Raw genomic sequence first — 21,378 nt, 5'->3', positions numbered from 1 at the left:
ACGGTGGTAAAGACCGTTTTTCTTACAATGATGTAAAACATTTCAGTCTGAATATTTCATAGAGAGAGAGGCATACAGATGCAGCAGCCCAGAGCTTCGTGCACCACAAAGCTAAGAGTTTTCTCACTGCGCTCTTGGATGCTACCTAAATACACTGGTGCATTCAATCCATTTCATACATCCAAATGAAATATGCTTATTTGGTTCTTATATAGGCTGGGATATATTTCACTTAAAGATGAGTCAAATAGAAAGAGTAAGTGATTTGTTATTGACTTCAGTGAAACGCTGGATTATACTTATAGCACACTTGGAAACTTAAGGCTGAAAAGTACAGCCTGCAATCCCAGTTACTTCACAGCATGAAGATAATATATCTTCATATTACACATCTGCATGTTCTGGGCATATTAAATCTTAAAGCAAGCTTCTTTTCTCTCTTACTTCTAATATTGGTAATCTTTTCCAGATTTTGATATATTTTGTTTCTGAAACTCAAAACACTTTCCTTCCTTTGCTGTGCCGCCATGGCAAAAAATGTTTAGTATTTGCTTTTATAGGTGGGTACACAGTATTTTCTTAAGTTCATCCAATACAGTGAGCTACACGCCAACAGTTTATTTTACTAAGACATTGTTTTTATCAGAGCTAAAACAGAAATTCTGGCTAGCTGGACAACTAATCCTTCCTCATAGTTCTCATCAGACTTCAAATCACAACCAGCATGCGTAAGGTTTCTGCGCCTTTTAAATTTGCAACGAACTGATCAATCAAAACAACTTCTACAGGAAACTTACCCCGTTTTTGCAAAACTTGCCCAGTATCTCAACATGGACCTACTTAAGATTTCTTCAGCCTTGGTGTAATTAACTCTTCTTTCTAGAGGTAATCCAAACACAAACTCAATCTCGTAACCGTGCATTACTCCCATCCACTCTGGCCAAGGAGTCTTTGAGGATCGATGTTCGAAGAAGTAGAAGAATGCATTGTGTCCCAGCTGCGCAAATTTTTTTGTGAATTCTATTGCAGGACATATTATATAGTAATCACCCACCACATCATCCATGGCATCACGGTAATGTTCTGGTTTCTGCTCATTTTCCCAGTCTGTGTACTGAAAAATGATCGATTCCACTGCAAGTTGGCTTGCTTCTGGGAAGACATATGTTAAACCTGCTCGAAATTCTGTTTTATTGATCAAGCTATCATTATCTTTACTGAAGCCGGGTACTCCATATATTAGAAAACCTGATCCTTCATCTTTGTTAACACCAACTAAGATCTGTGTTTGTTTAAAAAGGCCATTTTCAATCAATGTTTTTGGCATGTCCAAGAGAAAATCACCATCCACAGTTGGGCAAAAATATATTTTTAAAAGAGAGTCATGTGTTACAGCAGACATTTCATTCATCAGTATATCCTGGGGGTCCTTATCTTGGAGGCAGAGAATTAGTTCTGTCTCATTGCTGGTAGGACAGTGGAGATGCTTAGCTAAAGCCACAGTTCTGTTCCTGGCTTCCGACGGTGTTATTGCAGCCCAAGGGGCATTTGCAGACCCACTCTGCATGATGGCTCTTGTGAAAAAAGGATGGCTTCCAGGAGAAAGGATGTGGTAGCTGACGGAAGCCGAACCAGCGCTCTCTCCAAATATAGTCACACTTCTTGGGTTGCCTCCAAAAGCTGCTATATTCTCCTGGACCCACTGAAGTGCTAATCTTTGATCAAATAAACCTGCATTTCCAGGAGCTTCCTGGTTTCCTGGCAAAGCCAAAAATCCTAATGCACCAATCCTGTAGTTCATGGAAACAACAATGACTCTTTCAACTCTAGCCAGAAACTTGCCATCGTAGACAGACAGGGAAGATGACCCAGTCTCAAAGCCACCCCCATATATCCACACCATGACAGTTGCATTCTTGGTTTTGGGTGAGGGAACCCATATATTAAGGTATAAGCAGTCTTCACTTAGGTTAGTTTTTGGATTCCACATCTCTGATCCAGCAAATCCAGGGAAAGTTGTATCTAAAAGTTGATAACAAGAGTTTGCCTGTTTTGTGGCATCCCAGACACCTGACCACTTCTCACGAGGTTCCGGTTTTTGAAATCTCAGTCTGCCAATGGGTGGCTGTCCATAAGGAATTCCAAGGAAGGCTGTCACAGTTCCCCCTAGTACCTGCAAGTTCACCCCCCTTACTCTGCCCTGCTTAGTTGAAATGATGTTCTCTTCAGGCAGTACCTTCCTGATTAACATATGCAGCAGAAGAAACCACATAAGAAATCTGGTATAGATGCTAGTACCGTTTTTCCAAATCATGGTGTCTGAAAGAAAGGAAAAAAGAAATTTAGAGTCTATATTTTAACGTATACTGATACTAGAGCCAAAAGAGTTTATTTAGAAAGGTGTAGATCCTTCAAAAGGCACTGGAAACAAGATAGTGCTGTCCAAAAAGCATCCCAGGCTCAGGAGTCTTTAACCATAGCTTCCAGCGAGTTAGTCTTGTTGCAAAACCATGTTTAGTATCTAGCACAGAGCCACAGACTCACAGTTTAGGTGGGACAGCACTACTGGAGGTCACCAGGGCCAAATCCCACTTAAATCTGGACAAACTTCAGAGTTAGACGAAGTTGCTCAGGGCCTTGTCCAATAACGTTGTGAGTGTCTCCAAGGATGGAGATTCCACAGTCTCCCTGGAAAACCTGAGTTACAGCTGATGTTTACTGACAGCAGCTTCCAGTTTTTGAAGGTGATTTCTATAGGAATAGAATTTTGAAAAAGGCTCTTCAGATTATAGCCTAAGCCTTGAAATTTGCAAGAGAGAACCAACAGATATTTATTTAGAGGATCAACAGACTAGTTACTCCAAATGTTCCCATAATCTTGGGATAAAATCATACTCTTTCTTCATGAAGGTAAGATTGGCTCTAACTATAAAGGAGCTATTCGAGGAAAGTTTTACAGAGACTGAGCAGTTTCGCTGACTCACAATACAGGGCTTCAAAACAACTCCGTCCTTAAAAAATGTAGAAGTGAGGAAACCAAGCCAAAGAGGAAAAGGTCATGCAAGTAGTCTCTAACTATGTGGCCCATGGGACATATATCCGTGCTCTGATTTTTTTTCATGCCACTATAATTGTAAGTCCTCACTGAATTTATAACACAGCAGAGGTTTTGCTGAGCCTAGGAGGCCTGTTTTTTCTTCTGTTCCCAAACACTAGCAGTCTCTCCCTCCATCAGCAATATCTGGCCATCATGTTTTCATCCCGTTCTCTTTAGTTAACAGATGACTTCACCACTTATGTTTCCATTGATACGATGAATAGAATATTTTATGATCTGTGATAGAAAATGCCATGCCTAATTAGCCACTATTCTGTTTGAGGTTTATTTGGCAATTGGCATTCTCAAGTCAATAAAGGGGAATAACAGACATCACTATGCACAGATTTTTCCATACATTGACATGAATCCCATGAACTCTGGAAAGGAGCTTGGACCCCTGTTTTAATCTAAGGATTTCTAGACCCAAGTAAGTGTTGAGCTAGGTACTTGTGCCTCAGCACATGCCTGGGCTAAAGAAAACCAGTAAGATTGCATTGCTATAATCCCAAAAGGCACAGATGGTTATGGTGGCCTACGCACGTGTCTTAAGATCTAACGGTGTTTCCAGCAAGTGAAGTGCATAAAGTACCTCAGCTGACTGCCAGGTCATTAGCTCTTGTGGATGACTGCCTACAGAGGTATGCCAAGACCTACATGCAACATTTCGTTCAAGATCTTATTTCTATAAGGTAATTTAACCTAGTTTGTAACCATCGTATTCATGAGAAGTTGTCATATTTCTGCTACTTAAAATGAACGTTAAGATGTTAAAAATACATATGGATTTTTTTTTTTATCTGTGTAGGCAGTGCCTAATAATTTATGGCCTGATCCTTGCTTCCTGAGAGTTTTTCAGAGAGACAATTAATATTATCTTAAAGCTAAGGGCATAGATTCTGATTACGTAGACCATTTAAGCATACTAATAGTCCTATTTACCCTAATCTTTTAAAAGGTTATAAAAATGCATTTTCCCCATGAAAATGAAATGTCAGAAGAATACTTGCAAAAATCCATTTCTACGGCTTACATATTTGAAAATGCTCAACAAAGCTTCCTTCTATGTTTTGCTTGCTGCCCTCTTGTACATAGTGTACTCTGTCCTGCCACTTTAAACAGTCCATTCTTTGTTAATAAGAAGCACTTGTGTCCTTAAAAGGAATGAGGCTAATTTCTGTGGAAAGTACAGCTGTGCGCCCAATCTGAGCTCCTCTTGCTTGTTTGCATATTGCTGGAAATAAGCTGAGAAAACGCAGGAAAAAGAAAAGGAACATTTTGCTCAAAGCAGCTCCCGACTTTGAGATAGAATCAAGGGAACAGAGAAAAATTCTCAGAGAATTTATCAAAACTGATAAACAACAGCTAAACTTTGGAAAAATAAATATTTATCCTCAAAGTGTCCTTTTATTTAAAAAAAAAAGACAAAGTGGGGAGCAGGGGAAATAGATTTCACAGTTTCTCTAATGGTTCACTTCACCTTAAGATTTGCTCATCAGAAACCTGCAAATGCTCATGTGCGTGCTATGCTTTACAGATGTGAGCAGGCGATCTGGACTACTCACGTGGTCCAGCAACCACAGAGGACTTTGTGTGCCCAGAGCCTCGCTTCCCCAGCCTGCAGGGGAGCTCCCAGCTGCAGAGCTTGGCCGTTTAGTCCTCACTATACGCCCGCCAGTTTTTTCCATTCATTCCTGCAATAAAATCTTTGGAGAGCTAGGTGAGAAAAGGCACATAAAGATTAGGTTAGCATTAAATTCTTTCACCTTGTCTCACGGTCAGCCTCGACAAGCGTGGTGGCCGTGAGAAACATCAGTGTTTACAGTAGGAATCTCACTGTGTGTATGTGCGTCCAATGCACCGCAGCTTGAGATGGGAAAAGTAATTTTTTTTAAGTAAGTCTGTTATTTCACAGGCTCTTTCTCTTTTTCATGTATTCACTTTTAACATATCACCCGGGACTGAACAATGGCAACAAAAAGATGGAAGCAATCAGGGATTTCTAATATCGTTCCAAAGGGAAAAAAAAAGACATTAGGAAAAATAGAAAAGGTTAAAGTTCTCAAAGCTTTTAATATCTAAAAATTAATTTTAAAAAAGAGCAGGATAAGAGAAAAACACTCCAGCATTTCAAAACACAGAGGGATAAATGTTGACCCTAAAATGTCTTAGATGAGAACTCTGAGGAAAAAAAAAAACTAATATTCAAATCTGTACCTTTCTAATTAACCCTTCAATAAAATAACAGTCTGAAATAGATCAAGCTTGAAAAATCCAGAAGTTTTATACTACTGAATGTGAGGATACGTCTAGCTTCAAGTTACTCTGCTAATATTGACAAAAGCAGCAAGTGACAGAGGATTACTATTACACCTTGAAAGTATGGCAAATATTACATTCAATAATAATTTTAATGCTGCATTAAAACAAACTCAGCAATATAAAGTACACTGAGCAAAACAAACATTACTTGATTATTACTATGAGAGTAGAAGAGTCAGAAGATTGCTTTGGCTCATCCACCTTAACCAAGTGGAGATATATCATATAATGTATTTGCACACTTTCAAAAGCTGCTTCTGCATTAGTTTGACCCAGTAAAAGTTAAACAGAATGTACTTTCGTATTCTCATTCAGCAAGGGAATACAATTTATTTCAATGACTGTTTCCTCTCCTTGCAAATCTTTTCCAAGCCAAGAAATCTACACACAAGGCTATGTAATCGCTATTTAAATAGAAAAGATGGTTGAATTAATATGTGATTTCTAGCTGAGTTTAATTTACTTAGCCCAGAATCTCTTGAATAATAGCAAGGGCTGATACACATGCCTGCTTACTTGCTCCCTTCGCAGGGTAGAGTGAGTTTTCCCAAGAGAGCAACAAATGGGCAGAGCATAACATTTTAAAAGATCACAATCCCCATGCAAATCAAGCTGAACTGTAGATTACACTGGCAGACAGAGACATGTTAAACAGAGAATCACTTACCCCACTTCTGTTACTACAACTACAAAGTTTCTAAGAGTCACGATCTTTGAATACTTCTGTGAAAATGCAGTATGCAGCTGCTGCTTTAAGCCTGTAAATTGGACAGTACTGACATTATAATCAACTGTTTCTGACACAAAGCTCGCGAGAGCTGGCAGCCGCAACTTGATCTGTAGGCAGCCGTGCTTTACAGTCTGACATCTGTTCAAAGGCTAATGGTATAGGTGCAGAAATGCTGCAGAGAGAACCCCGTTTTGGAGAAAACCAGGCGTTAGCTTCTACTAGTAAGGGAAGATGAAGTGATTCGTAGGGCAGGGCAAGAGTTTCATAATCTAAAAAGATAAACAGAGTTATGAATATGACATAATCCTGCCTTTGTTTCCTTTGTCTTGCACAGACAGCTAATCCTACCTTTTTTTTTTTTTTTTGCCATTGTACAGCTCAAGATAAATACAATTTTAAAGTACCTCAAACTTTTCTTTTCACTGTATTTAGTTATTCCTCATCACAAACAACCGTGGCAGAGAAAAAGGAGAGTCCTCTGCACAGACATAACAACCAGCAAGTATCGGTAATATTACTTGACTTATGACATCTGAAGGCTACTGCAGAGACCTGTGTTGTCCTCCTGTGACAGTAGGGTTAAAAGTGGTACCCAGAAGGTGCCACATAATGTTTTCTCACTGTTCTGAGGCATACAGTAAGAAATCACCCACGCTGGTGAGTGTTTCTGACATCCTTCTTGTGGCTAGGGTCTTTCGACCCTGAACTGAGGCTCGGAGGTGCCAGGGCTGCCGCCCCGCCGGGGACCTGTCCCACCGCCCCGCCATAAATTAGCGACTGTTCAGTCACCCAGCCGAGAGCGGGACCCTCTTGAACGCTGTGCTATAGACACGTTTATCGAGATGTTGTTTAAATTGAGACTGTTCTGAGATACAAATGAAAGTAAAATAGGAAGAGAAGGGGAGACGATAAATAACTTGTATACAGGCACACATTCCCCCCTTACAAAACAGCGCATCAAAGCTATACTGGAGACATGCAGCCGACCCACGCATCAGGTTTGCCTCCACCAACAGCCTTTGCTCCTCCTTTTAGTGCTCCAGACAATTACTTCCCCTTAATTTAACAATCAAACTACAGCTCTGTTTCAATTATACAGAGGCAATATTTGGCAATGCATAGAAGAGAAACAAAGCAGAAATAAAATGCATAAAGTTCACAGCCCTTAACATGGAGACTTCAAACTGTTTTTAGAAGCTAGTATGTGAAAAAGGGTTTTAATAGAGAAAAGCTCAAGAAAGCACGGTCATTTGATTTCTCCTAGTAACTTTAAAATGTGCCTTTAGGAACAGATTAGATAGGTTTACTGCGGAGACATGTCCATTTTAGAGAACATAGCCTAGTCTAAACCTGAGCCAGACTGTAAATCCCTAGGAATTTAGCATGAAAGTGATAGTTTGGAATTAAGAATTCTTAGCCAAGACTGTGATCTTAGTTACATAAGCATAAACCTTTAATAATAAAATATAATTAGCTTGGTGTCGATTCTAGAGACAACTCTAGCCACTTGCTTCTCAAAAATTTTGAGCTTCAGTTTCCCACAGGAACAGGAAAACAGCAGGAGAATCAAACACAAAAAATGCCATTTCTGGTCTCCTCCGTTTCTAACGTTGGCAGCGGTGTCCTACCTCTGCTCTCCCAGCTCTGCTCTCCAGAGGTCCTTTGCCACCCCGATGATGCCCTCTGCAGTGCTCAGGGCACTCGCGACATGCAGCTCTGAGGCAGGCAGATGTATTAAATGCGAAGTGTACGTTAGCATTTCTGTGGACTCGGACAAGGTGACCCTGCGATAAGTGAATATACCGTCTCAGGCTGTTTGTCGGGGAGTAGGAAATGCTCCAAGCTCAGCATTAGGGTTACCTGGCTGAACTGGGACATTCAGACAGACTGTTTAGACTGTTATACTTCCAAACTATTATTCTCGAGTCTAATGTTAGACTATTAGGGCCCTTTTCTATGATTTTTCCTTTAATTAAAAAATTAACATATAAATTAAAGTTTCACAACTGTGTGCTGTGAGAGGAAACACTTGTTTTAGTTATTACTTAGCTTTCTAAAAATACCTGCATGAAAATTACATATTAAATACACTTAATGCCTTTAGTAATTTTGTGTAGACTGGTCATTTTCTCAATATTCCTCTGGGAACTCAGAAGAAAAGAAGGTATCCAATAGCAGAATATAGAAAACAGCTTATAGATAGATACATACATACTGATACTTTTAAATATATATATATTTATTTATTTATTTACATTGTTTTTTCAGCTCAGGCAAGGTTGTTAAAAATCACCACCAAAGATAATCATGCATTTTATCACTGAACATGTATGTATGAAATATATCTCATATTAGTACAGGATGTTCAATAGGAGAGATGTCCAGGTCTCTCGGGAAACGAAAACAAAGGCCAGCTGTAGGAACGACAGATGTTTAGTACTCTTAAGAAGCTTAGAAAATTTAAGTAATATATATTATGGGAACCTCAAACATTTCTGTTATTATTTATTTCACTATTCAGCTGCCCTTCAGCGTATTACCTAAGCATATGCAGTCTTTTAAATTTATGAATACTCTGATTTATGCACATTTTGGATTACCTTGAGGATTCATGTAATAGCACTGAGAAATTTATGGTAGACAAAATAGGGAAAAGATGTATCTCAGGTGTTTCTCTTTCATGGCATCCCAATGGAAAGCACTTCTCTCCCAAGCTTCCTCTGAGCTTTCCAAGTCTATTCACATGTCAAGCATCACCTCCAGCTGCTCACAGGGTTCGAGCTTGGCCTCCCAAGCCATCTACACCCTCAAAACAAACACCTGGTCTGTTATAAGGAGCACTAAGCTGAACAACCTGTCAAATTAGGGATTGCATGTAAAGCACGTGCGTGAGGAAATACTATGTTTTATCTGACTTTTTACCACTTTCCTCAAAAAGAGGTCACTGTTGCTAACTTCATTGGCTGCTGGCTAGAAAGTGCTTGATAAAGCCAGGTATCTAAGGCTAGATACCTTGTCTGTATCTTAGAAAGGTCTCTGAATGAGCGATGAATGTACATTTCACAGCCAGGCCAACATTTGCATTTTTCTCTAAGATTTTAGGATCCTTTAAAACCAAGGAAAAGTGCTACGGACAGAAGGACCTTGCTAACTAAGGAGATGCTAATAGTTTGTAAAAGTAGGAAAATTTTTTTTCTAATTGTTCAGAGGGAAAAACACAATGTAAATTATTGCTAAATCATCTGAAATACAACTTGTATGATTAAACAATTTTGTTTAAGCTCTCTAGGCCTGGTAAGCCCCCTCCTCAGCTTAGCGGCCCTGACTGCAGGCCTGGCCTTTCCCAGGGAACAGCTGCACGACCTTGGCTCAAACTTCTGAGAAAGCTCCTGTGTTGCAAAAAAGAGCTGCAAGTAAAAATAGTAAATTCCAGCTGTACAAGAAAAGAAGGTGGTCAGATCACCAAGACGGAGACAGCTAGCAGCTCAGGATCTCCAGGGGGAAAATCACTGACAGCAAAGGTAAAAAAGGTAAAAAGGCAGAAGGCGGCAGATGGGTGAACTTAGCTCAGGTCCTCTTTGACCGGTCAATGTCACTTGTTGTTTGAGAGTAACAGAAATTCCCAACAAAATTCCCATTAACAAATAATTAGAAAAGTCATGGAAAGTACATTTCATATTTGAAGAGATATTTGCTATATTTGCATCTAAGGAAAGATACCTTAGATGCATATCACGGAAACGGATACCAATTTATTAAGTATACAGAAGGTGCTATCGCTCATATAAGCCGTTAGACATGATTATCTTTTCCTCTTATTGGCTCAGTTATGATCTGCTATAACTTTCTCCTTATTACTCTAATTATGGGTTGGTATAATTTCCTCTTTATTAGCACAGTTATGGTCTCCACTTTTATAAAATTCTTGGCAAAATCCAAGCTAATCAGAAAATATATCTAGTTGAAAGATACATACATTATTATTATTTCTTTTGAATGTTTATTTAATTTTAGTATTTGGTACTCTTAAATAATTCATTATTTTGACTCATAGAGGGATCTGATTCAATAAAAGAAAAAATGATTCATGTATGCACAATACAGCTTGCATAACTGTATTGTGGTCCTGGTGTTCAGCTTGTATGAAAACAGGCTAAAGCTAAGTGTCAGCAAAGAGCTGAAATGTTGTGTGAACATGATAAGGCTAATTAAAATATGAGTTAGGAGTCATAGATTTCTGCAGAAGATTAATTAATTGACCATGTAACTAATTTTTCCATTTCTATGTTTCCTTTTTCTTTCCCATGCACAGTGAAGCTACAATTGTTTAAATTTTGTAAAGCTGTGTTGTACACCACCAAGGCTGGTGTTAGTATGTGGAAACGAGGGCGTGCAGACTGTCAACCTGCCCTTGCTCTTGTGACTTGGGTCAAGTAAATGGACAAACTCCTCTGGTTTGCAGGCAGAGGAAGAAAGGACCAACAGACTGATGGGGCCCAGCAGGGGACGAATGCTAGTTCCTTCTTCCAGGTAGATTGATCTGTTTTACAGAGTACTACATGGTTTTATGTGGTCCTCCAATGACAAAAAGTAGTTTTGGTGCTTTTCTAAGTTAACTTATGATAATTCACATTCATCAGCTGAAAGTCTTGCTGCTGGTGTCTTATAAATACATAAACAAACAGCTGCATTTCTGCAGTCTACTCTGGAAAGCATAAACACCCAAGCGATACCTGGCCAGCTTTGGATAATCCAGCTTGGTGGTCATAGTCTACTAATAGCAGTAGGAAGTTCCTCTACGATAATCCATCCTCTCGTACACAAATTCGATGAATAACAGTGATGTGTGAGGGATAAAAGAGCTCATTTGAATCTATACAGAGGAACACGTATCTGGAAGCCAGGAACTCTTCCCAATTCCCCACTCTCTGAGGGTTTTAGGCCTCATCACTAGTATGATTCTCCATCTTTTAGTTTCTTCAGTAACGCGAGGGAGAGATACGTGTCTTCAGTGACCACCATCATAGAGATGTTTGTTCAAAGGTTTACTTTAAACCACTGCAGTTTTCAGAATTCAATTTCATGCAGCACTTGGAAACGATGAATAAAAGACCCAGGTCTTACAGCTGGACCTTCTGGGATCTGTCAGCAGGCGGTTACACAGGAAACAAGCTGAGAGTGATTTTGTTCACTCTCCAATAGACGGATCACAGCTTGCAAATACGGCACAGCTATTAGTTTCAGTAGAAATAACCTAGGTGTTTGTGATGAGCTAAAACTTCAGATCCACTGGTGCCATCCTGTTGCCATGCATAGGTCTGAAGCACATAGGAGAGGAGGTGTTAACGGCTAATGTTTGGAGGAAAGAGCTGTTGAAGTCAGCAGCCTGCACCTTTTCAGTAACTTTGCTCAAGCAGTAGGAAGATAGCGTCAACGTCAGTTCACGTTTTATTTTTACCCATCAGGACAAAATTCAAAAAGCATTCCAGAGTCATTTTCCCACTAATTTCTGTAATTCATAGCCGATTCGGTTGCTTTGCCTATGTGTTTCATGAAATAAATCTAGCTTTGGAAAAAACAGATGAGCCTGGAAAAGGTTGTGCTTATTTTATTATGACCTTGGGGCAACAGAGGTAGGTGCACACAGACACCTCAACCGTAAGGGTTCTGTCTAGAGACTATTACACTTATGAAGGTGCAGGCACTTCTGAGCCCTATCCTAGTGCAAGCTTCTCAAACTGAGTGACTTTTTAACAGAAGGCCCTTTCGTTCTGTGGATGCACAAATGTTGTGTAATCACAGAAATCTCATTATAAACATCTGTGCAAATTTTTCAGAAAGATGCCACGATTCCTGAATATTGGATAATTCATCACAGTACCATCTGCTTGAAAAACAGTTGTCAGTGCAGGTGGCTTATTGGTAAAGTACAGTAAACTCTCTCAGGTTTTCTACATGTCTGTGTACAAAGTACATAGCATTAAGTAAAAAGCAATATGATTTAGTGATACAAATTAAAATACTAAGGGCATTTTGAGTCCCACAATGTCCTTGAAATACTAACTCTCCTAAAAAATAATGTTTTGGAAGAGTTATAAGTATTCTTCACCAGTACGCTTCATTAATTTATTAACGGTATACTCTGCTCATGGCTATTCTGCCCTATATAGATTCCTGATGGACTAATCCACCCCATAAAAGTCTCTTTGCTTCCTCTCACCTTGTTTGCACCAGTGAAATCACACCGGCCTGAAACCCCGCTGGCTTCTCCCAACTCCTTTACCCCTATCAGGTAGCAGTATTTTATTATAGAAAGTCATCTGCCCGTGTATTTCCCCCTAGCACTGGTTGCAGCAAGCTGAAACAGGAGAGGAAGAGGTCACTGTCCTCAATGAGGAAGCTGTGCTATGGGCAAACCTTGGGAAACCTGGTGAGAAGAGAGGCGTTTTTAGCATTCTTGCACTTTCGCCTGCAGATAGGTTCAATATGAAATGCACAGAGACAGAGCACAACCCAAAGGAATTTCTGTTTAAACTATCAAAACAGATAGACTGATAACTTAAGAGATTTGCCCAAGATCCTAAGGAAGACTGAATTGTATTCAGGAACAGGGAGCATTAAAAGACATCCTTGTTGCTTTATTTTCACTCCCTCAGTTTTATAGCTGTAGTCTGATATGTTTTCTCTCACAGCATTACTAACGATTAAAGACTTTTTTGATGGTAATCTTGAATAAAAGCACTATTTCCATCCATTTCCCACAGTAAATAGAAGCCAGCCCTTGGAATTTAGAGTTTACATTTTTTAAAAGTCAAAGGCAATAATCAAGAGCATGAAATATGCTGGGTTCCTTAAATAGGGTATGCACATCACGGGTGGTAAGAAAGCAGTGTCAGAGCAGTATGCCTGCGAATTGCCAGGGCCTATTTTTGTAGCCACCACCACAGCTGTGAATCTTTTGTGCACAATAATTAATCATAATAAAGGTTGTACTGAGGATTTGGTCTGGAAATGTATTCAGAAGGCACAGATGGAGTATTATGGCACAAAAACATTTGCCTACATTTTTGCCAAAGCAGCAACTTGCACTGGACAAGGGGGAGGGGGGAAAAAAAAAAAAAAGCAGTGAGGTAGTCATTGCTAAGTGAGTTCTACATGGTTTCCCTGTAATGCCTCGAGCATTACCTATCCTGCAGGGACATTGCTTTAATAAAATGTCAGTGTATTTCCCAGTATCACCCGAGGAATAAAATGCAACAGCTAAGACTTGCCCAGAGAAGACATTTAAGTGATTTTAATTTTCATGTTCATGCAAAAAATCCTGTCACCAGCTGATGAAAACCATCTAAGAATGTTGCACAAAGAAATGCAAATGCCTGTGGTGTTTCATTTCTGATTAAGCACACTTGTACATATACCAAGTATGAACCATCCTCCCCAATGAAGAGACATTTACCAGTGTTTGGGATTTAACCATGTGAAAAGTGAAGTGCAATTTCCTACCTCTGGTAGGTTGCCTTTTCTCTCCTTCTCCTTTTATGTTTCCCCTAATTTTTAGGCAGCTAATCTCAGTGTTGCCAAAAAATGTGAGGTTCTTAAACATTAGAAAAACTTTTTTATACTCTAACTCTTAACAATAACAACAGAACAGCAAAATAAAATGATAATAATAAGAAAAAGAATCAATAAAAATCTGTAGAAAATTTAAGTAATGGGCACATGAAATAGGAAGAGGAGCAGAAATGGAGAGCTCACTTCCTTTATGGAGAAACCAGCAGCTATCTCAGGATAAGATAGGCAAGGAATGAAATTTATGAAGTGTTTGTGAAATATCTGAGCAGACAGGAAACAAGATGTTTGTCCAAATGGAAGGGAAAGGGACTTCAAGACCTTTTCTATTCTTCCCAAATCATTGTTGTTTTGGGTTCAAGTCATCCCAATTGTATCAATATGCAAACAATTCAGAAGCAACGTTGAGAGGGATGTTTCAGCGATGGGTGCCTGGACAGTAGTGATTGTTTATGCTAAGCACCTAACAAAGAAAGTCTCCGCCGTATGTACAATGCAGATATGGGGTCCTCAGAACCGGCTGTTTGGTTGCTCTAGTGGGATGCGCTACCTACTCCTGTCACTGCAGCATGTCCGTGAGTAGCTCGTTACCCCATACCCAATGCCCAGACCCATCCACTGAGTCCCTGCAAACAAACACAGAAAGACAATCTGCTCAGTGAACAGAAAATGGGCTTGCATAAAGCCAACACCTAATGGTCTTCATAATTGAGCGAGACTGAATACACACGTTTAGTTTGGATCGCCAAATGACCAGTCGATAGGATCGATATATGAGCAGCTCTGAGCTTTGGTTACATGGGCTTTGGTATCTGATCTGTGGACTAAGACCTTTTTATCCCCGGCAGTCGGGGTTTAGCATGTGAAGATAGCCACCGCCTGAAGCAGTTGGAGGTATTTCGGAGATCTCCCATCGGCATCTCTGGTAGTCGGGCTATGGGATTGCAAAGTTAAAGGGCTGTTCAACAGGCAGAAGGAAAGGGGAGATGTATTGTCCATGTATTATGCTATACCTGAGCCAAAATACGAGCCAGGAGCCCAAGGGTTTTACGGATGCCTAAGTGGAGATTTTTTCAGCATAGCCATTTCTGCTACAGGTGTGGATTCAATAGCAAAGACTACATTAGGGCTTCATGACAGAGACAGACGCATCCCCACTCAAAGACCCTGAGGAGGGAAAGTACGCTCTGGTAAAGCCTGTTCAGTGACAGGGTCCATGCAAACATATCAAACAGCCTTACTTGAATGATGCATATGAGGTTCTCCAAGCATTCAAAAACCCCAGATACCCAACAGAGACATTGGTGAGACAGCAGTGATCTCCTAATCCAGAGATGACAACCAGCATTTGACATAAGACATGCAAAAAACAACTTTCATTTACAGCTTTGTGGTGCTTTAGAAACTCTCCTTCCCATTGCCTTACTACTAGCACAAGAACTCTTTACCAAGGCCTTGCTGAATTTACTACAGGGGAGTTTTCTTGCACTCTTAGCCAGAACAAACCTTTCTCTCAGAAAGCTGTACTGAGCCCTCGATCCGTGACTCAAACTCACGGATCAAGACTCTTCATGTTGTGGCTGTGCAAACGCATCAGTTAAGAACAGTCTTAGAGACTAAATCTTGTAATTTAGGACAAGCGGCATCTAGCGGAAGAAGAAAGATGGGGCACACTAGAAAAACATGAAGCAGTATTTGTCAGCCAGTTCAGCAACATACCTGCTTGACAGTATGGCAATAGGAGGTGACAAAATCACCTTGGAAAGCTGTATGGGATGCTCCCTCCCATGCGCTGATGGGCACAGAGGTGTTTGCCTAAGATCAGATCAGCAAGAGATGAAATCTGGAGCTCCTGGCAGAAGCTGGCATCTCAACAGTGCAGGAAAAGAAAAGCGTAGGCTGAGGGTAGGCAGTGAAGACAAACATTCGTATCTGGAGTTCAAGCATCTGCCAGCTTGCTCTGGTTGCTCCCTCAGTGCAGGATGAAATAAGCCTTGTCTTAGCTCGTTTAGTATAACGCTTTAGCAGGGCATGCAGGGGAACAGCAGTAAATTGGCGCTGTTAATGCATGGATTTTGAACACTATATACAATATGCCTGGAATTACAGCAGTGCTGTTAGCAAGTAGGACTTTGCCTTGATGCAATATGCCAGTGTGTGCTACAGAGTTATTAGCATGGCTAACTTTGACAGGATGCCTTAAGAGTTTCTCTGCAGGACAGCTGTTAGAGCACATCATGTCCCTGCACAGCATAGACCTACTAATGAGCAGACTTAATGCAAAACACCGTATTCTGACAATGTGTGCTATTAGGCAGTCCGTCACTGGGTCACAGATGCAGATATACCAACCCTAACAGCTCTAAAGAGGAATTGTTGCAAAGTGTGCTAACCACATTGGATGTGCAGAGACTTGGTTATGAAATGCCATCATTTTCCTTTGAGCTAAATAACCTATTGAGTGTTTGCCAAATGGTTTTACAACATACTGTTGCCAGTGTACGCTAAAAGTGATATGGATTTTTTACTTTCCGAGTATCTACCTATTCTAGGGTTAAAAAGTGAGTGTAAAAACCAGTTTTCCAAAAACATAAAGCACAAAATATCGCAGCTCACTTTCCTGGTGGACTGCTCGCATCACTTAAATTTAGGAAGGAAACCCTTTTACTATAATCAGACGTGCAAATGAGCCAAAAATCTGTGTTTATTTTGTTATTCTTCAAATATAAGCTGACCTAAATAATTCAATACAAAACTGGTTGCAGTAAGAACACAGTTTGGTGGACACATATAGTACACACATTGAATCTGTGCTACAGAATTGTTACTCCCATGAGTAAAGATGATTCACCCTCTAAGTGTGCTGCAAATGCTGATACAGCATTCACTTTTATGGCACGCCTGGCATTATTAAAATAGTACAAATCCTCTCTATGTTCCCTTAATTTAACGTGGAAAAAAGCACTTGCTCTTATCAGAGCATGAAAATCAGTACATGCTGATTCTCTGAGTGGGTGTTTGATGCTCCATTGTCAAGACTGGCAGATCTCCCCAAATGGTGTATTAAGTTATTGCTGGCAAATTCTCTTTGATAACATGACAATATTGAATAGCATATAGCAAATACTAGGGGAATCTGAGCAGAGGATTGATCCTGTTAGTGCTGGTGTCCTGCTCCTCCAGGTACCACAGGGCCTTTACAGCACCAAGGGCCACTGGACTCACAAGCTCCAACCCAGCTGCTTGCAGGCCATCGCTCCAATAACTAACACTGTCACCTTCTGCACGAGGGAAGCAAACACCAAAGTGCTCGGCACTATCTCACGCGTTATAATTGAAAAGAAACGGTATTAAGCCACGACTTGGTAGACCCAACATCACTGTGCTCACCACTAAGTTTTTGCAGAGAACTTTCCTGGTGTTTCCACACTGTTAAGGGGGACGTGTGAGATACCAGCACGCAGGACAGGTTGTTTCACCTGTGTTGGTTTTCCTGTCATGGTCATGACAAGCAGTAGCAGAACTTAACACGCGTCTGAGATCGGCTCCAAATGTTCGTCATAGTCATACAGCAACTATTTTGTCCTGTTTATGTAACATATTTCCTCTAACTAAAGAGGAATAATAAGCATATCTATGAACTTCAGCACACTTTCCATTCCACAGATGTTTGATCCTAGTAAAATAAATGGGACTTAAGTGTGAGCTTAAACATAGAAGTAAGATTAATGCTCTTAAATTTATGTGGACTAAAGTGTTTTCTTGGACCAAGACTACAAGACATACTTCAGCCATGTGCAGGACTAAAGTAGAAAGGTCAAACAATGAGAAATAAACCTTAGCATTCATTTGTGGTGACCATCCTGTAAGAGTCTTCATTGTAGAAAGAGAGCTACTTTTTAGCTCCAGGCACCACAGTTTCAGTCCCTTGGTGGGCCTCTCAAGATACCTTTTCTCTCAGGCTGCAATCCCACTTCAGCTGGGATTTTTATTTTTCCATCAAGTAATCAAGATGGAGTTGTTGGGGTATTGGACGTAGGTGTCTGTGCTCAGGACCAGTCCCATCACCATTTCGGCAATGCCTAGCTAGGTAGAGCTAGTTGGTTTTGTCACACTGTGTGATCAGTGAACACTGTACTGAAATGATCTGTAGCTGGCAAGAATTTTGTTCAACTACCACCACAGTGCCAGCTGCATTCCTTGTTAGAAAAGAGCCTGCTTTTCAGCATGAAGTAAAATAGAAAAAATGTAATTAATTTTATTTGAAAATTTGTCTGAGCACATTTGGCACCAGCCTCATTTCACTGCCACATCAGAAGAGAGACTCTGAACAACGTCACATACCCTGAAGAGACAGAAGAAAGAATCAATATTATTGGTATTTGAATATTCAGTCTATGTATTATATACTTTGCTTGGCAAAAAAAATAGAAAAAGCAAGCAAGTCAAACCTATTTTTTCCCCTGCATACACACTTTTTGTCTTTTATTTTATAGTGTGTATATTGCAAGCTTTTCTTTTTAGTTATTTGACTCTAGCTATTATTTTGGAACAAAAATCCAGGCACAGCCAGCACAAAACCACATGAAATAGCTGGCCACAACTATGCCTCAAGGTTTCAGTATCACAGATGTCGGGAGGGAAGAGACCTATTAATTTAGCTTTTTGCATATGCCTTAGCAGTCTAGTCTTTTCTATTCATTCGGAAAACCTCAGGTAAAACGGTACCTTACCTGTGAACTAAAGAAAAAGAGCTTCAGTTCTGTGCAAGCAATCAAGAGGCTTCTGAGGAAGGGAAGGTCCTGAATTTCCTTGCGCAGATACCGCAAGGAAATTATGATGCATGATCCGATGCATCATAATAACCATAAACCACCAGGTTGTGCTGTTGCCCTTAGGCAATCTGCATTACCACAGAGCTATGCTACTATGTTCATCCAGCCACAGTTATTCTTCTGGGAAGACCCTCAAATCCTAGAAAACCAGAAGGAAAACAAGTCTCTCAGACTCGTTTTCCTCTTGATTTTACAGCTGAGTATTTTTCACTGGACTTTGGCTTGCTTTGTAAACTGGTGGCAGTGTTTGCTGGCCATGATATTCAGGTATGAAAATAGCCCATCTGCACAGGATTAGGATGCAAACACAGCAAAGCTGATCTGTGAATTGATGTTACACTCCATGTGATTTCCAAAAAAACATCCATTAATGTTCATAGCGACAGGTGACTTTTAGTACTGCACATTTCACTCCCTAAATAGACAACTTCAGTTTTTCAAAACCGTACACTGCTTTGCAAATCAGGAGTGTACTGAGGAAAGGGTCCAGGTGACACATCAAATAGGTGTCCAGAAATAATTTATCTCTACAATTGGCAAGGATGATGGACACCATATGTCCTTTTGCAGTGGGGACCACATTGCTGTTTGTGCTAGACCAATCCTTTGAATCTTATGAGTGTGCTTCGGGCATATTAGACTAGCCATTATTTTTCCAGACAATCTTTCAGATGGCCTTTTTTCTTCACATTTTCTTCCTGTGCTATTTCTTCTGTTCTTAATCTCTAAATAGATGTAATTCTTCCAGTCTCTTACAGCCATCCTTCACAGAACTTTCTTCCAGATTCCTTACCACATGGTTTCTAAGATAAGCAAATCACCAGTAAACCACCAGTAAACCAGTAAAGCAGAATTTTTTCCTATAGGGGCTGACCAGCTTAGCCAATTGCGTGGTTCAAAATTATTTTCCCACTGCGTATGACTAAAGAAATATGGTAACTGGAGCAAAGCAATAACGTCTTCCACTAAATAACAGAAATTTTACAGAAGAATGTGTAGGAATGGCCACGCTGAGTCAGACCACAGGTACATCACCAAGGGGGGCCTGCGTAAGAAAAATGGAAGAATGGGGCAAACAGGTAATGATACTTGTAACACCTCCCAGGCTCCAAAATGCTGATTCTCAAACAGAGGTGATGTTTTTGTATCTAACCGTTGCCAAGCAACTCTTCATCCACGTGTTTGCCCAAGCATTTTTTGAAGCCTTGCAAACATTTGTCATCCAGCACATCCTGTGAGCAGCTGTACAGCTGAAGTATAGGAGCCGTGGAAAAAGCGTTCTTTCAGTTCACCTGTGAACCAGCCACCTGCTAGTTTGACACAAGATAACACAAGGGAAATGAGGCTAACATTCAAGGCTGAATCCTGATGCTTTCCCTCACAAAAATAAATAGATGAGATCCATTTTAAGAGTTTGTGACACAAGAGACAAGCAGCTCGCACATGCAATAATTTCCCGCCCCCACAGAAAGGTAGTTAAAGTATTTCATGCTTCTCAAAACATATACAAATATTAAATACTTGAGATGTAAACTTTGATCATCAGAAGGAGACCATATAAATAAAAACAAAATAACTCAGACCCATGTTTGGAAACCATTTAGTCCAGTTTTAATGTCCATGCCCTGCCTAGTAAGTGCTTGGCTGTGTGTTATCTTTGAAACATCCCCAAACCTTTTAGGATAATTTCCCAGTTACTCTTCAACTTTCCCTCCGGCGCTGGAGTAGCCATTCCACACTACCCAGTTTTCTCCTCGATTAATGCAGCAGATATTCCCCTCTACCTTTCCACAAAGTCTCCAAGAAAAACAGCTTTTTTGGCTCAGTTAGGAAGAAAAGTGAAAAAGGCATATCTTTCATTCACAACACAGTGAGAAATCCCACATTCACAGTGGGAATATGCATGAGCAGGCATCATTCTAGCATGAGACACAATAAACAACTTTGTTGTTTGCTGGTACCTATCTTTGCTTGTGGGTCATACTTCAGTTGTAGATGACATGCAGTACAGTTGCTTTCTCCCTCAAGAGTCTCTTAAAGACTACAACCAACTGGAGAAAAAAAATCACAATGGCATGCTACAACCAGTTTGTACACATTTATATCTTAGATGCCCATCTGTCCACTCAGAAAGGAGGCAATTTTATGTTGGAGGTCTTCAGATTCCTGGTTGTCTATATTAATATCTGAATGGTAATTATTGCTATGTGAAGCCCAGTGTTTTAGAAGAAGTGATAAACGTGAAAAGACTTATAATCAGGGAACACTTAGAAAATAATGATATAGGGAAAAGTCACCCATGTTTTGAAAGGTTAAAAATCTTGCCCCACGGTTCTGTTTAGTGTCAGCAAAAAAGTTAATAGAGAATAAAAGAAAACTGAAAGATCATTCATCACTCAGTTTTAGAAGGCTTATGACAAAATCCATCATGAAAGCCTATTATGGAAATTTGATATCTACAGGGTAAAAGGTAAATTTGTGCCAGGGCTTAAAAACTATGCATGAGATAGAGAAAACAAAGGAGAAGAAAAAATTGCTAATTCTTGACATACAGGAAGGTTAATACGGAGTGCTCCAAGACTTGCTGCTGGGACCGATCTTTGTCACTTTAAGTCATAGGCATAATCCAAAAAGTGGTACAACTTATTCAGCAAATTATCTGCCATTGTCTATTGCAGTAAGCACTTGCTTGTACTCCCTTGCTTTTGAATCTGTATGCCTTAACTTGCAATAGCACCCACAAGACTCTCAGGGCATGCAAAGAGGAAGCTTAATCTCAATATGGTTACACTTCAGTAGGATTGTCCCAGGGGTACAATCTGTAT

The 21,378-nt window shown here is 40.1% G+C and overlaps 1 protein-coding gene across 4 annotated transcripts in view; it reads right to left on the bottom strand.

Annotated features, from left to right (window-relative positions):
• The window catches only part of BCHE (butyrylcholinesterase), a 52,750-nt gene that overhangs the window by 25,922 nt on the left and 5,450 nt on the right, over window positions 1–21,378 (bottom strand). For 3 of the 4 annotated variants that reach the window (XR_011142822.1, XM_068954287.1, XM_068954288.1), the window contains exon 2: window positions 798–2,319. Coding sequence is in view for 3 of the 4 variants with exons in the window: in XM_068954287.1 (XP_068810388.1) it covers window positions 798–2,314 (1,517 nt within the window). In the remaining variant the exon portion in view is untranslated. Of the gene's footprint in view, window positions 1–797; window positions 2,320–6,086; window positions 6,238–21,378 lie in introns of those variants that run through there. The other variant, XM_009668541.2, reaches the window with a different exon arrangement.

The sequence above is a fragment of the Struthio camelus genome, chromosome 9 (genome assembly GCF_040807025.1).
Source record: "Struthio camelus isolate bStrCam1 chromosome 9, bStrCam1.hap1, whole genome shotgun sequence".
NCBI classification, from domain to species: Eukaryota; Metazoa; Chordata; class Aves; order Struthioniformes; family Struthionidae; genus Struthio; species Struthio camelus.
The sequence above is the reverse complement of the archived record's forward strand: the minus strand, read 5'-3'. Positions and strand labels throughout refer to the sequence as shown.